Raw genomic sequence first — 17036 nt, 5'->3', positions numbered from 1 at the left:
TGAGGGTCCTTATGTATCATGCCTTTGTAGCTCCAGAGGATAAATCTGCTTTCTGCCATGAAGGTTGCACAGTTTCTGGAAGAACATCAGGGAGTTCAACTGTTGTTGATGTAAGGTTTCAACCACTCTGCCTCTTTTTAGCTTTACTCAGTGCCTCAAAATCCTCATATTTTCCAGAGTTCTAGATGAAAGAAATAGTTTGTTTCTTATGCTTGCCACTCTTAAGAGGTGTTTGGCTTTAGGCTTCTCAGTTAATATTTACTATTAACTGAGTTAATATTTACACACTTTGCAATTTCAAAATTTTCATTTTTTTTGTCTCTACTTCTATTGCTCTTCTATATTTTCTTTGACCTTTTGATAGTTTTATTTATTCCTGATGTCATTTTAATTGAGATTCAAGGAAAAGAATTAAGCATGTGAATTCAAACTTCTCATAATAAGTTCAGAAATTACAATTTCTGGTCAGCAACAATTTCTGCCTTTTACTCTCTGCTAAAATATATTAGTTCCTAAAATTGTAAATATTTGTAACAGTAAAATTGAAATCAAATATGGCAGAGTGAAGGTTTTCATTGGATTTTCTATTCTAAATAAAAAATGACACCCAAAGTACTTTTAAAAATAGCTCAGGAGATATAGGAAATAATATACTGAAAATGCAACACATTTCAGAAGAAAGGGTACTAAGAGCACACTTTTCTATCCATTCCTTGTAGCATGTAAAAGTTTCAAAAATAAACTCAGTGGTATACACCTGTAATCCCAGCACCCTGGGAGCCTAATGCAGGAGGAACACAAATTCAAGCCCAGACTGGGCAAACTCAGAGTAGAAATGAAAGTCATATACACAAATATTAAAAGCTCCTTTGAAATGACTTCAAGGATATGGATGAGAGGTTTGAAAAAAAAAACAGTGAAAATGTAAAAAAGTAAAGAAGCTGATTAGACAAGTGAGAGAAGGTAAAAGTCATGATATAAATTTCAAACAAGATGGATATTGACAGACCTGATTTTAAAAAGATAGCAGAAATGCAGACTATGTAGGATTCCAAGTTTTAACAAACCCAAGTGGGTTTTTGGTTTGTGTGTGTGTGTGTGTGTGTGTGTGTGGTAGGAGGTCAAACCCAGGGTCACGTGTGTACTAGGCAAGCACTCATCTACTGAGCTCTACCTCCTGCCCATAAATCTAAGTTTTCAGTAATCTGACCATCGCAATCACTTCTATGCCCAACAGGTACTCAACATAATCTGTGAGTGTAAAGCTCCAATATTATGTTGATAGTTTAGAGAAAAATAGGATTTATTTCTAAGATAATAATATTTATAAATCTACTGAAATATACTTGTGTCATTTAATTTGTGAAATAGAAAATGTTTTCATGGAAACCACTGAGCTAAATCCCCGGCCCTCAAAAGTTATTGTTTATCGAGACAGGCAGGTCTGCCCATGTCCTACCGAGGTCCCCAGTTGCGCGGAACACCGCGAATCAGCCTGCTGCAGACAGGCAGGTATGTGCACGCCCTACCGAGGTCCCGAGTCATGCAGAAGACACCGAATCACGCTGCTGCAGACAGCCAGCCACCTGGTTCCACACTACAAAGACACAGAGGACACCAGACCACCAGACCACGGTACTGAGTCCTGGGGCTCCCGGCCCAGAGGTATGGGCTTCTGAGCCACCATCCCACTGCTCCTGGTCCAGAGGAAGGGGCTTCCCAGTCACCATCCCACCCACTGCTCCCAGCCCAGAGGAAAGGGCTTTTGGGCCACCTTCTGTCCCGCTGTTCCTGGCCCAGAGGGAGGGGCTTCTGAGCCGCCATCTCACTGCTCCTGGTCCAGAGGAAGGGGCTTCCCGGCCACCATCCCTCCCGCTGCTCCCAGCCCACAGGAAAGGGCTTTTGGGCCACCATCCCTACCGCTGCTCCCGGCCCCTGTCCCACCTCTCCCAGCTCAGAGGAGGTAATCCATGCAGGAGCTAACAGCCCCCCGCCCCAGTGGAAATGAGAAAACATGTAAATAAGTCTCAAAACCAGACTTCCAGATCACCTACAGCAACCCCAAAGGGAAATGAGATGAAATTCTGAAACTCAACCACCTGGACCCACTGAACTGGCAACAAAAGGGGATCTGGAAAAAATGAAATCAGAAATCATTTCTCAGATAACAGGAGAAATTGTGCCCCTACTGCAAGACATGTTTAATACATCTAGAGAGGAGCTCAGGAACATGATGGAATCCCAACATAGGAAACAAATGGAATCCATAAAATAGATGCAAATAGATTTCCAGGAGATGAAAATCTCCATTGAAAGTCTACACAGCAGAATGAGCCAATGTGAGGTCAGAATTTCAGATATAGAAGATAAGATTGCAATTAGTGAACAGGAAAAGAAAAATTGCTTCAAAATTATAAGGGAACATGAGAAATCAATCCAGCAGCTGCTAGATGAGGCAAAGGAAAATAACATAAGACTGATTGGGCTCAATGAAGAAACAGGAGAGAGTGGAGATGACATAAAAAATGTCCTCACAGAAATAATGGCAGAAAACTTCCCAAGCATGGGAAAAGAGCTTGACATACATATAAGTGAGCCATATAGGACTCCAAATAGCCTTGATCAAAAAAAAAAAAAACAAAAAAACTACACATAGGCATATAATTGTTAAGATTCCAGAAACACAACAGAAGAACAAAGTTCTACAAGCAGTGAGAGAAAAGAAACAAATTACATGCAAAGGAAAGCCCATCAGAATCACAGCAGACTTCTCAACACAAACCATCAAGGCAAGAAGAGCTTGGAGTGACATATTCCAAGCCCTAAAAGAAAACAGCCTCCAACCCAGATTGATGTACCTTGCAAAACTATCTTTCAAAATGGATGAAGAAATGAGATACTTTCATGACAAAGAGCACCTCAGGAACTTCGTGAATACCAAACCAGCACTCCAAAGACTTTTACACAATATCCTAGGAACAGACATTGAGGATCACAACCCCAGGAAGCAAAGCAGAATGAACCCATCTGGCAGGACAAGAAATTAAATGTAAAGGGGGAGAACCCAACAAAAAGAAAAAGTCATGGCAATGAGAAGTCAATATGTTTCAGTTATAACCATCAAGGTTAATGGTCTCAATTCACCAATCAAAAGAAATAGACTGGCAGAATGGGACAAGAAGCAAAATCCAACCATATGCTGCATATAAGAAACACACTTAATTCAAAAGGAAACTCATAGACTGAAAGTTAAAGGGTGGAAAACAATACTGCATGTGACAGGAACCCAAAAAAAAGCAGGAGTAGCTATCCTCTTTGGAGATCAACTAGATTTCAAACCAACACTGATTAAGAGAGATGAAGAAGGACACTACATCCTTGTAAAAGGAAGAATCCAAGAGGAAGAGATGACAATCATAAATATCTATACACCAAACACTAGTGCACCCAACTATATAAAACAAATACTAATGGGCATGAAAAGTCATATATGCACTAATACAATTGTAGTGGGGGAACTCAACAACCCACTGTCAAATAGATAGATCAACTAGACTAAAAATAAGTAATGAAATACTAGAACTCAACCAAACTCTTGAACAAATGAACTTAACAGATGTTTATAGAGTGTTCCACCCCACAAAATCAGAATACACATTCTTCTCAGCTGCACATGGGTCATTCTCTAAAATAGACCACATACTCACACACAGAACATATTTAAGTAAGTGCAAAGGAATTGAAGTTATCCCCTGTATATTATCAGACCATAGGGTGATGAAATTGGAGATCCACAGCAAAAGAAACTCAAAAAATTTCATAAACTCATGGAAATTGAACAGCACACTTCTGAATAACCAATGGGTCACAGAGGAAATTAAAGAAGAAATCAGACAGTTCCTTCAAGTAAATGACAATGACAATACAACATATAGAATCTATGGGACACAATGAAAGCAGTCTTATGAGGGAAATTCATAACAGTGAATATGTGTATTAGGAAAACAGAACGAACCCAATTAAACAACCTGATGCTGAACCTCAAGCTTCTAGAAAAAGAAGAGCAGGACAACCCCAAAGCCCACACAAGGGAGGAAATTATAAAGATCAGAGGAGAAATCAATGCAATGGAGACTAAGAGAACGATACAAAAAATCAATGAAGCCAAGAGTTGGTTCTTCGAAAGAATCAACAAAATTGACAAACCCTTAGCCAACCTTGTCAGAAAAAGGAAAGAAAAGGCCCAAATCCATGCAATGAGGAATGAAAAGGGTGAAATTACAACAGACCCAGCAGAAATCCAGAGGATCATCAATACCTACTTCCAGAACCTATATGCCAATAAGATGGACAACACAGAAGAAATGGACAGATTCCTAGATACATATGAATTACCAAAGTTGAACGAAGAAGACCTAAAAATTCTGAACAACCCAATATCAACCAATGAAATTGAAGATATAATTAAAACTTATCAACTAAGAATAGCCCTGGCCCTGATGGCTTCACTGCTGAATTCTACAAGACATTTAGAGAGGAACCACAGCCACTACTGTTTAAACTCTTCAATGAAATTGAAAGGGAAGCAATACTCCCAAATTTGTTCCTGGAAGCAAGCATCACCTTCATCCCCAAAGCAGAGAAAGACCCAACCAAAAAAGAGAACTATAGGCCAATCTCACTAATGAACATAGATGCAAAAATCCTTAATAAGATAATGGCAAACAGAATGTGGAAGATCATCAAGAAGATCATACACCCTGATCAAGTGGGATTCATCCAAGGGATGCAGGGTTGGTTCAATATACGAAAATCAATCAATGTAATACACTGTATCAATAGAGCCAGGGACAAAAACCATATGATTATCTCCATAGATGCAGAAAAAGCATTTGACAAAATCCAACATGCATTTATGATAAAAACCCTACAAAAAATTGGAATAGATGGTCTCTACCTCAAACTGATAGAAGCCATCTATGAAAAACCAAGAGCCAGTATCATACTAAATGGTCAAAAACTGAAATCCTTCACACTCAAATCAGGAACAAGACAAGGATGTCCACTATCACCACTCTTGTTCAATATAGTTCTGGAAACATTAGCCACAGCAATTAGACAAGAGAAAGAAATAAAAGGAATAAAGATAGAAAATGAAGAAGTCAAATTGTCATTATTTGCAGATGACATGACACTCTATATAGAAGACCCCAAGAACTCCACCAGTCTTCTAGACTTAATAACCAAATTCAGTCAAGTAGCTGGTTACAAGGTCAACACACAAAAATCAATAGCTTTCCTCTACACCAATGACAGACTCACTGAGAGAGAAATAGGGCAAATAATTCCTTTCACAATAGCATCCAAAAAACTGAAATACCTAGGAATCATCCTAAGGAAAGAAATCAAAGACCTCTTCTCTGAAAACTATGGCACTCTGAAAAGAGAGATTGAAGATGATATCAGAAAATGGACAGACATCCCCTGCTCCTGGGTAGGAAGGATTAATATAGTGAAAATGGCCATACTTGCAAAACTGCTATATAGATTTAATGCAATTCCAATTGAGATCCCAGCAGCATACCTCATGGACCTTGAGAAAACAATCCAAAAATTCATTTGGAACAAGAAGAGACCCAGAATAGCAAAAGCAATTCTAGGTAACAGAGACATGGCAGAGGGTATCACAATCCTCAACTTGAAACTATACTACAAAGCTACTGTGATAAAAACAGCATGGTACTGTCAAAGAAACAGACCTGCGGACCAGTGGAACAGATTAGAAGATGCAGAAACAACACCAGACACACTCAGCTGTCTCATCTTTGATAAAGGAGCCAAACACCCTCAGTGGAGGAAAGATAGCCTCTTTAATAAATGGTGCTAGAAAAATTGGGCTTCAACTTGCCAAAGATTAAAACTAGACCTGTATCTCTCACCATGCACTAAACTAAAATCAAAATGGATTAAAGATCTAAATATTAAAATAGAAATTCTGAACCATTTGGAACAGAGGTTAGATAGAACCCTTGAAGACATCGGTGTAGGAAAAGATTTTATGAACAAAACCTCAGTTGCCCGTGAATTAGCACAAACAATCAACAAGTGGGATCTCTTCTTATTAAAAGGCTTCTGCACAGCAAGAGAAACCACCAGCAGTGTGAAGAGACAACCCACAATGTGGAAAAAAATCTTCACCTGCTCTTTCTCAGACAAAGGTCTACTATCTCGAATCTATAAAGAACTTAAAAAGATCAGACCTCCAAAATTTAAAGACCCAATCCAAAAATGGGCATCTGAAATGAACAGACATTTCCCAGGCAAAGAAGTAGAAATAGCAAATAAATACATGAAAAAATGTTCAACCTCACTGGTCACTGGAGAGATGCAAATGAAAACAATGCTGAGATTCCACTTCACTCCAGAAAGGATGGCTGCTATCGTGAAATCAACCAATAACAAATGCTGGTGGGGCTGTGGGGAAAGAGAAACCCTGCTCCACTGCTGGTGGGAGTGTAGACTGGTACAACCACTGTGGAAATCAGTATGGAGATACCTCAAAGAACTAGGACTGGAAGTCCCATTTGACCTCACTATTCCACTGCTGGGGATCTTCCCCAAAGAATTAAAAGAATCATACCATAGTGATATATGTGCACCCATGTTCATAGCAGCACAGTTTGTAATAGCTAAAACTTGGAAACAGCCCAAATGCCCATCAACTGGAGACTGGATAAAGAAAATGTGGTTTTTTAAATAAAATGGAGTACTATTCAGCCATAAGAAATGAGAAGTTAGAGACATTTATAGCTAAGTGGATGCACATTGAGGCAATACTCTTAAGTGAAATAAATAGGACACATATGTATAAATACCGAATAGTTTCTCTGGTGTGACAAACTGAAAGTGTAAATAAGGACTAAATGTATAATAGGTCATGTGAAATAGGAAGGAAAGGGGCAAAGGGGAAGGAAGTGGGAGGGCTAGGGGAAAGGATAGAAGGGAATGAGATTAATATGAGAAAATGGAAAAATAGGATCAAAATATTTGTAAATAGGGAGGACTGGAGGGGTTGAAGGGAGGGCTGCGCAAGAGTGAAAAATAAGAACCAAGAGAGACTATGTAAAGGTGCAAATTTCCAATGATGAATGTCATTATATTGTATACCTAAAATGTACCAATCATTAGAATGAATAATCAATAATGTAAAATAGGAAGAAAAGGTCCAAAGGGGTAGGGGTGGTGGGAGAGGCAGGGGAAAGGAAAGAAGGGAAAGGAAAAATGATGAGAAATGGAAAAAATGGAAATAAAGTCTTTGTAAATAGGGAAGGGTGGAGGGCGTGAGGGGAGGGCTAGGAAAAAAAAAAGAAAATGTTTTCATAAAAGTAGCAAGGATTAATATATATACGTTCACATTTGCATACAACTTAACTTTGATCACAGAATTTATTGCTTTCATTTCTTTTGAAATACTACAGAAGATTTCCACTGAAATTATATGTATAAATTCAGAAGTCATTTCTTATTACCCTGCTAAAGACTTTACATAAACTTAACCTCATTTCCCAATTTTACAGCCTGGGCAAACTGGGTACCTTTCCTATAATCCTTTCTTGGAGCTAAATGAAAGAAGTATAATTACTATTGTGAAATGTTAGATACTTGGAAAATTTCTTAATAGACAAGAACTTTGTGCAACATGTTATTTCATATAAAATTCTAATAATGAGGATGTGTTTTAGAGATTTATATTAAACCTCAAATATTCAGTCTGATAATAATTTTATATAGGATTTAATCATTTTATTGACACATTAATAAAACAATTCCCTACTCTAGAGGAGTAAGATTGAAATAGACTTGTTATTCTAAATGTTAGGAGGCTTAAAACTGTTTTAATGTTATAAATACCATTACCATGGATATTGTTCTTAATGTATGACCAGTTCAGAGTAAATATTGGCCTACTTGTAAACCAGCCCTACTCTCCTTCAGCCTTCACTTTCCACCCCCAAATATTCTGATTTGTAGTGCTTGCTGTTTCTGTGTTAATCCCTCCATCAGCTAACTGATCTAAAGTCACTGAAGGTGGAGCAGGAGAGAGGTAAACAGTGGATTCTTTTCAGCTGTATGAGCCAGGTCCAGCACACCACTGATTAATATAATCTTTTAAAAAATGTATTTGTCCCCTCAAAATTAATACACTGCTTTTAAATTCAAGTAGAACAGAAGGGTTTACGATGGGAAACTATCCAAATGTCATTCTGCCAACCTGCTTTTCAGAAGTTACTCTTTTGAACTGTTCCTGTTTTTAGTTTGGCTGGTTATTATTTCTCCTCAACAGTAAACTATTTTCTAATTTGGCAATAGTCCAAACACTTGCAAGTTTTTCAAGTGACACTATTTTTTCTGGTATCCAATAACTTTCTCCTTTTCATTTTTTCTGTTCTCTATGATTCCTTGCAGCTTGATGTAAGGTCATTATAAATCAAACTCTTTCATGTACCACTTTTTCTGCCATTTCAGCTCCTCTTTTTCTTTTTTGGGAGGGTATTTGAGACAGAGTCGCACTACATAGTAAGGCTATCCATGAACGCACTATGTAGCCCAGAATCGCCTCCAGCTCATGGCAATCCTCCTGCCTTACACCCCCTGCCCCCAAGTAGTGGGATTACAGACATTCACTACCAATGGCTGGTTGAATTTTTGTCTGTTATATGACTATATATTTTATTAGTGCTTTTTTCTCTTTTTTTCTTACCTTAGTCTTGTTTAATGAGTAAAGCATTACTTGAATCTTATGAGTCTTTAAAATTATGTATAATCTTTTCCTACTTCTTGAATTATCTTGGTTTTTTTCCTTAAGCTTTCAGCTTTTGTGTTGTTCATTTTCGAATAGCTGCTGAACTTTGATTATCTATTCATATTCAGCAATGTGGACTTGGGCTGATTTGCCTACGAGGTGCTTTGAGATGTCTATCCAGCTGTATAGAAAGTTCTCATATTAGGACTTTCAGCACCTTTTATAGGTGGGCAGAGTGTTCAGGCTTCAATTTGGAAACATCCTAAGAAACCCCCAAATGCCAGGATAGAGAAATTTTAAACTCCAGAGAAGACGTGTGTGTGTGTGTGTGTGTGTGTGTGTGTGTGTGATATGTTTGTGTGTGATTCTCTTTGTCAGAATGTGCCAGGTTTTTTGCACTCTACAGTTATGAATTGAGGAAAGAACAATGGCTAGAGAAGCAGTGTGTGGAGAGCAGATTGATGCAGCTATTTCCGGACAGAAAGTTTCTCGATCCCTTTCTCCCACCCACCCTCAGCCTTCTGGGCTGTGCACAGTACTTGGAGGTTCCAAGACCATTGCTTCTGTAGAGTCCTACCATCTTTCTCTGATCCAAACCCTTTCTGTGCGGTGAAATTGTGACTCTACTTTTCTGTTGAAGACATATGTCTTCATTTTCCTTAAAATTTTTGAAATCACTTATCCACTAAAGGTCCTTCTCTTGATTGTGTATTTCTCTGCATTTCTTCCACTTTTGTCTTCCAAATAATATGAATAATTGGCATTTATAATGGAAATATAATCATTGTTGGACATATGGCACAATAAGACCATTTGGAATTTCTCAGTCAATCATCTCAGTGCCTTTTTTGAGAACTATTCATGTTGTACCTGCTATCTGTACATAATTATATTTTTGAATTTTTATATGAACACTAGCTAAATAGTAAGCAATAATAGCATCACAGTTTTTGTTTTTGATTTTAAGAAAATAACAATATCTGTTTGTACAATTTTTTCCCTCAATTCTGATTATTAATGTTAGGGGCATTACATAAGAAGTTTAGAGTAGAGGGCTGGGGATTTAGCTCAGTGGTTCCCCTGCCTGCCCCACAAGCGCAAGGACCTGAGTTTGATCCCTGGTACCAAAAAAAAAAAAAAGAAGTTTAGAGTAGATATATGAAGATCTCTTCAAATGTGAGAACAAATAAAATCTTATACTTTATTATATTGTTGCATCACTGAATCTGATTTATTTGTAAAATTATGTTCAAAATATAAATGTATGTCTTAATACTTTCTTTGACTTGACAAAATAATTTTTAGGAAACATTTATTTTTATATATTATTTTGACCTGAAGTATAAGGACTGTTTCTTTATCTTAATTTTTACATATTGTTATTTTTAAAATAATTTGATTTTGGGAGAGATTGGTGATTCAATGCAGTTGACACTGAGACAAATGCAGTGTATTGACTGGAAACTTCATGTTATATTGGCTCAACTGGATTTCTAATACTTGAATATTATTTCAAAAGAATTTGTAATTTTATTTTCTTTTGTACTTTGGTGACAAAAAAATAAAGTTCACTTCTATTTTAATTTATTTTAAACCATATAATACAACATTTATTCTATCTTCTTTCATAGTTAATTTATTTAAAGATCAGCTCTATATTTTAATAATATTGATTTACATAAAAATACGTGTTCATTTTTTCCAGTAAATTATAGAATACAACTATTTAAAATATGTAGATTGCTCAAACCTCCTCTCACCTTTACCTTAGCATTCTGTACCACACATTACTTTTATTGAGTGCTTAGGGTTAAGCTGATGGTTTTCAGATTAAAAGGGAGAAACATTTATCCTCACTAACAAAGAATTTGTGAGCACCTCCTTGAGTTGCAAGACACTTGCTCCAGCAGAATCCTTGTTCTGTTCTACTATGGAAGCACTGGAGTAGCTGCTGTCCTCTTATGGAATTTGCATGTAATATACCAAATGGCACAAGAAGTTTATTATAATATATATTTTTTAATTTGTGCAAAATTTTTGTCTTTTAAATTTAAAAAGTAATGTGGGCTTATTTTACCTATATTTTTAGTGAAAGACCAAATCATTTTTTCTCTAAATATAAATGTTGGGCTGGGGATTTAGCTCAGTGGTTTTGCTGCCTGCCTCGCAAGCAGAAGGACCCGAGTTTGATCCCTGGTACCAAAAAAAATAAAAAATAAATAATAAATAAATAAATATAAATGTTACCTCTGTTTCTTTTAGAAAACTATGAAAATATGAGAAAATATTTATAATTCTATTAATTAAATAAATTACTATTGATATTTTGCTATTGTCTTTTCATCATACTTATGTATAATAAGCTACTATTTATATATAATTTTGGAATCATGTGGCTTTTATATTTGGAGCTTTAATATAAAATGTCCTTGGTAGTACAGTCTTTATGGAAAACTGGCAGTTTCTCAAAAAGTTAAGCGGCCACCCACTTTATTATGCACGAGCTTTATTTGTAGGTGTTTATCCCAATTAATTAGAAATATATGCCTAGAAAAGACTTATACAAAATGTTTATTGTAGCATTCTTCATAATGGCACACTATTGAAGTCTAAATTTACATAAAAATGGATAAAAATATATTGTATAAGTGGGCATGGAGACACATGGCTGTACACCCACCAGTCTGGGAGGCTAAGGCAGGAGGATTGTAAATTTGAGTCTAGCTTGGGCAACTTAGTGAGGCCCTGGCTAAATTAAAAAAATAAATAAGGTTGGGAATGTAGCTCAGCGTGAAGGTCCTATGTTTAATCCTTAGTACTGGAAAAAAAACAACAACCCTGTAGTATATTCATTAAATGAAGAACTACTCAACAATAAAAGGAATGAACTGTGGATTCACACAACAGAGATGAGTAAATACTGAGCAAAATAAAAGATAAGGTCTCACTATGTATTCCATGCTGGCCTTGAACTTACTATGTGGTCCAGGCTGGCCTCAAACTCATGGCAATCCTTCTGCCTTGGCCTCCCGAGTGATGGAACTACAGGCATGCGCCACCATGCCCAGCTCTTACTTTTCTGTCATTTTACAGTATTCAGAACACTTACTGTTTGTAATCTTTCTTTTCCTCATTGACTGCATTTGAATTTTGTGACATTCATAAGTGCAGGTATATGTGAATGAGTGTGTAAATTTATAATCAATCATATATCAAGAGAAGAAATGCTTCATTGCTCTTAGAAGTACAGTCTAACAAAAATGTCACATTCTTTTATGAACTTGAATAAAATTTTCATAAGTATTGACAGGAGTCTATCTAGATGTGGATAATTGAACATACCTATAGGGTTCCTGTGAATTGAAGATTTAGTAAGATAAGACAAGAAGAGTTGTAAATTATAGTAAGAGAATTCTATGTTGGGTCTAAATCTTATTGTACTTATTGTTTTAATTGTTCATGTGTGTTTACATCTTTATGATTTGTGTATTGTATTTTGTTTATGATATTTTTCCCTCCTGAATTTTGATACTCTTTTCTGTAATTTGCATTCTTCTAAAAGAAATTTTGCTGTTCACTCAAATTTGCATGAGAAAATATTTGTTTGGAGTAAGTAATAGAAGAACTATGTGAAATTATCGTTTTTTTTCCAGTGTAAAAAAGACTTAATTGGTGTCGATTTTATTGGATCAGATTGAAAATTGCCTAAAAATCATGGAAGATGGGTGCATAAAGAATCTCCTAGCCACTGTGGTGGAGCTCTGCTTGCTATAAGCTCAGGAACACTGTATTCTGAGAGGAACTGACGGCCAAGAAAACATGTTCAAACAAGAATGTGAAACTTCTCTTTCCATAGTGTTTGTTGATGCTTCTATGGCAGAGCTACCTCTATATCAATATCTTTCTGTATATTGGTTTTATTTACAATCTAAATGTTCATTATGCTTTTCTTGTTCTGCTTCTTGCTTTCATAATCTATTCCATCAAGGAATAGAATCTATAAATATCATAATGTTCAGTTGCCTACTGTCCTGATATTTAGGCTGTTTATATTTGCTTCATGTATCAGGACAGCTGCTTTCTGGTATAGTTCACCTACTTGCTAGCGGATCTTCTTTAGCTCTCTCTTGTCTACAGTAGTTACTTCTTTCAGCCTGTTCTTCAGTGGTGGTAAAATTATCTCTTTGGAATTTTTGCTTTCTGTAATAGTGGTGAATATTGAATGAGAGAGTTGCTCTTGTGACAATGGGACACTATCAGTTATTTCTATCTTCCAAATCTTTTTTTTTTATTTGGTACCAAGGATTGAACTCAGGGCCTTGTGCTTTTGAGGCAGGAGCCGGAACCATTAGCTAAATCTCCAGCCTATCTTCCAAATCTTTAATATGCCTTTTATTTGGAATTATAGCATGTCATGACAATATTTAAAAGCTTATTAACCATATTAACTGAATATACCTAAGAAATAGAACTGAGCTGGAATAAAACATGAAAATACTTGAGTCTTGTAACTTTTTAACTTGTGTAATGACCTTTAGCTATTTATGAAAAAGTCCAAATAAATTTTTCCTTTAGAAATATTTGTTTCTTTGTACCTTGTAGAACTATACTGGTGTCTTTCAATCACAGAGGCAGTTGTACATTTCTGACTAAAAAGTGCCTAAATGAATGACTTCCTGATATGAGTAATTTAAAGCTTCACTGAATTTTAAACTAACAAAAAGTGAGTGCTATAGTTGTCCTTGTTAATATATCATACCATTAAGCTTATCATAGCATTAAGCATAGTAATTATTAACTTGATTTTAAAATGTATTCTATTAATGAAAATTATTTTCAGATTGTTACTGATATTCAAAAATTAATGATATTGTAATTTTAAACAATTTGCCTATAGACGGAAGTTAAAATACTGTTTGTCATCACAAGTCTTAATTTCATCTTTCACTACCATTATTTTAATGTAATGACATATTTTGTATGTCATAATCACCTTAGCACAATTCAGATAAATGAAGTGAAATAGAGTTTTTCTAGTAGCATAATGATATTTTAACATTGAAAACTGAAGCAAATGAGGTCGTTAAAGGAGTTAAGTTCATATGTCCACATACAGTATAAAACTCTTGTTTTTTTCAGTTTTTTGTTTAAAAATAGCTACATTTAAAAAGTAAGCTGAAAGACTATCTTTAATCTTGGAAAAACCTGAATATAGACAAAAATACAACTTTCATTTATCATCATAAATGTAAACTACCTCAAAATGGCTGATATAGGTTAGCTTTATATATATCAATAAGCATTTCATATATTCTTACATTTCATTTTCTATTATTATTGCTTTTCATCTTTTTAACAAAAGTTTCTTAGACTTGAGTTAATTGTTTTGCTAATGATTTCTCAGGCACAGAAATTAGAAGACCTTAGTATTTAAAGTAATATTTCCCTATCATGAAATGTAATACTTTATCTTTTAAAATATTTAATTTATAGCCCTTTAGTATTTGAAAAATTAGAAAATGTGCTAGTATATAATTACGTCTTAATTACAGTAGCCAATGCTGATTTTTAAAAATGTAATATTATGTTTCAGTCTTTACTTTTCACAGCTACAGATATGCCAGGAAGATTATGGTGTTTGCAGTACTGTATGAACACAAAGAGACAATGTGAAGAATGGACTAGATATGGAGTCTATTCTTTGCACTCATAGTTAGAGGTGGAGACTAGCACTAGGCTTACCACTGAGTGTGCTCCTTTTTCCATTGATTCTCTCAGTGCTGTAGTTGCCATAATATTGCCATTTTTATATTTGGCCCTTGTTTGGTCGTTTTATTTATAGTGGAAAGTAAAAGCTGAAAAGAGGGACCCTGAAGAAACAGGTCTGAGTGGTGAGATGCTGCTACTGACTAGTAATAGGCTGTTTGAAGATGGTATTTGGAAGACAGACTTAATCTCCAGAGGAAAACCCCTCAGAAAACTTACAGAGAGGATGTTCATAAATGTTGACATGAACATAATAAAAATTAAGCTGCAAAAACTATAGAATTCAAAAATTGTCTTGAAGAATTGAGCCATCGATGGGAAGATTTGTGGTATTAATGATAATCCTGATTTGTCTATTGCACTAAATGGAAATTGCTTTATTATGTGGTTCTCAAAGTGCTATGAAAAGTTGAAACTTTGCACTGCGTAGACAAATATGGGACAGATTCTTCTACAGATTATAACAAAAATAAAGAATGTGCACTCTGAAAATACACAGCTAAAAAAGCTTGCTTTGTTCCCCTTTTATAAAAAGTGATGGATAATTAACCTCTTCTTTTGTCTAGAGAAAGGATTTATGCATAGTTGAGAAGTTGTTGCTTTCCTAAGGTATACCCACAAAACCCTTCCTGACAGGTGGTGGAGGTGGATGGAGACACCACTTTTAAACGACCTTAGTGGTTCCGGAAGGCACTACCTGTCAGTTTTCCTAGTCAAGCTCAACATTAAACCTGAGCTATAGTTTTTAAAACTAAATTGATGGGAATTTTCATATTGAAAATTTAAAAAATATAACAAGAACAAATATTTTATATGGGACACTGCTTCAGACACATGTGAATAAATAAGGAATTTAAAAGTCTTTGATAATATGTAATTTAAACTAAGATAATGCATATTAAATCTTTTTTAAATGATAATTGTGATTATTGATCCTTTTCAGTTTTATTTTTTTGTATGAAACTAAGCATTTATTTTATAAAGCTTTATTTTCTTTAGCATTTTCTATTTCATTAAGACAAAAGCATTATCTTCACTTAACAATTCATTCAGGGGATAAAAATCTGTCCAGTCCAAGTTTAAAATAAAAAAATAAAAAACACAATGTTACTGTTGCTAATAAATTTTTGTTTACTCATTTATTTGACAGTAAAATGTTACCAGTAGGCTGTTGCATTAATACACATTCTCCAATAACATCAGTGACTAATTATGATGCATTAATAGAATGCTATTCTATTAGTGAGAATGCTAACAAAAGAGCTAGAGTAATAAAAATAACATGCTAAGAATAAATATTCCTAATTAAAAATGAGGCATATTTCCTCTGAAACTATGTAAATAGAAAAGAAAAGAGTAAGGTGATTCAGCTTGTATATCTCAGATAGCTGACTTAATGTTACTACTTATAGTTTTTAAATTTTTTTTACTCCATTTATTCAAAGCCATGTATTTTCTTGTTTTACTTGAATTATGAAAATATTTGTCAGAAAACAAATTAAACTCAATGTAAGCAGAATTACATTAGAAATAAAAATAAAATAAATCAGTGAAATAGAAAGCAGATAAACAACAGAGACATCAATGAAATAAAAAACTGATTCTCTGAAAATATCAATAAAGTTGATAAATATCTAACCAGACTGATCAGGAATAAGTGAAGGTCTATTGCTACAAGGTCTGCAAACATTTATAGTACAATCAAGAATATTAAGAACATTGTAAAGGTCAATAAACTTAATGATTTAGATGAAATGGATAAATTCCTTGAAAGACACAAACTATCAAATCTCACTCAATAAGAAATAGACTGAATATCCCTAAGAAATTGGTGAGGTTGTATATCTTATTTTATTTCTCTGTTTAATGCTTTTTGAATATTTCTTACTTATTTTTCTATTCAATTCACAGCATTTAACTTTTCGTTGACCTGAATTCATGTTTATGTTATTAATAGACCCCTTGTCAGGTTTAGACACTGCAAGTAACTTCTCCCTATTTTATACTGAGTAACTTCAATTGTGTCCATTGTTGAAGAAGCTACTTAGGTTTTTTTTAATCTTTATTTTTTATTATTACATGTTTGCTATACATTATAATCACACTCATCTTGAGAAATTGTTCCTGCTCATAATATATCAGTTCTTTTTTTCCCCATTCCTCTCCACTCTCTTTAATTCTTCTTCCTCTCCAACTTCTAAAAGTCTGTTTCCATATTTTTCTTTCTATTCTTTTTTAAAAACTTCCATATTTTGGAAATCATGAAAAAAAAAAAAAACCCTGCTGCACACATCCATGTGCAGGTTTCTGTGTGCATTTCCTTTGGGTAAATGTATCAAGGAGTATGATTGCAGTATTGCACAATGATATTATATTTAGTATTATAAAAACAATCACCAAAATAATTTCAAAATTTTTCCATATCCTTGCCTGCATTTGGTCTTATATTTAGGGAATTTGGCATTTG

The 17036-nt window shown here is 34.8% G+C and overlaps 1 protein-coding gene across 5 annotated transcripts in view; it reads left to right on the top strand.

Annotated features, from left to right (window-relative positions):
- The window catches only part of Spag16 (sperm associated antigen 16), a 773985-nt gene that overhangs the window by 223272 nt on the left and 533677 nt on the right, over nt 1-17036 (top strand). Inside the window, exon 11 of one of the 5 annotated variants that reach the window (XM_021263470.2) lies at nt 12457-13569. The exons of the other annotated variants lie outside the window; for them this stretch is intronic. Coding sequence (XP_021119129.1) covers nt 12457-12472 — 16 coding nt within the window. The 3' untranslated portion in view covers nt 12473-13569. Of the gene's footprint in view, nt 1-12456; nt 13570-17036 lie in introns of those variants that run through there. 5 annotated transcript variants of the gene reach the window in all.

Source organism: Heterocephalus glaber, unplaced genomic scaffold (assembly GCF_053883595.1).
Source record: "Heterocephalus glaber isolate CG9 unplaced genomic scaffold, H.glaber_assembly_v1.0 deba00000621, whole genome shotgun sequence".
NCBI lineage: Eukaryota > Metazoa > Chordata > Mammalia > Rodentia > Bathyergidae > Heterocephalus > Heterocephalus glaber.
This window is presented reverse-complemented; position numbering and strand designations above follow the sequence as displayed.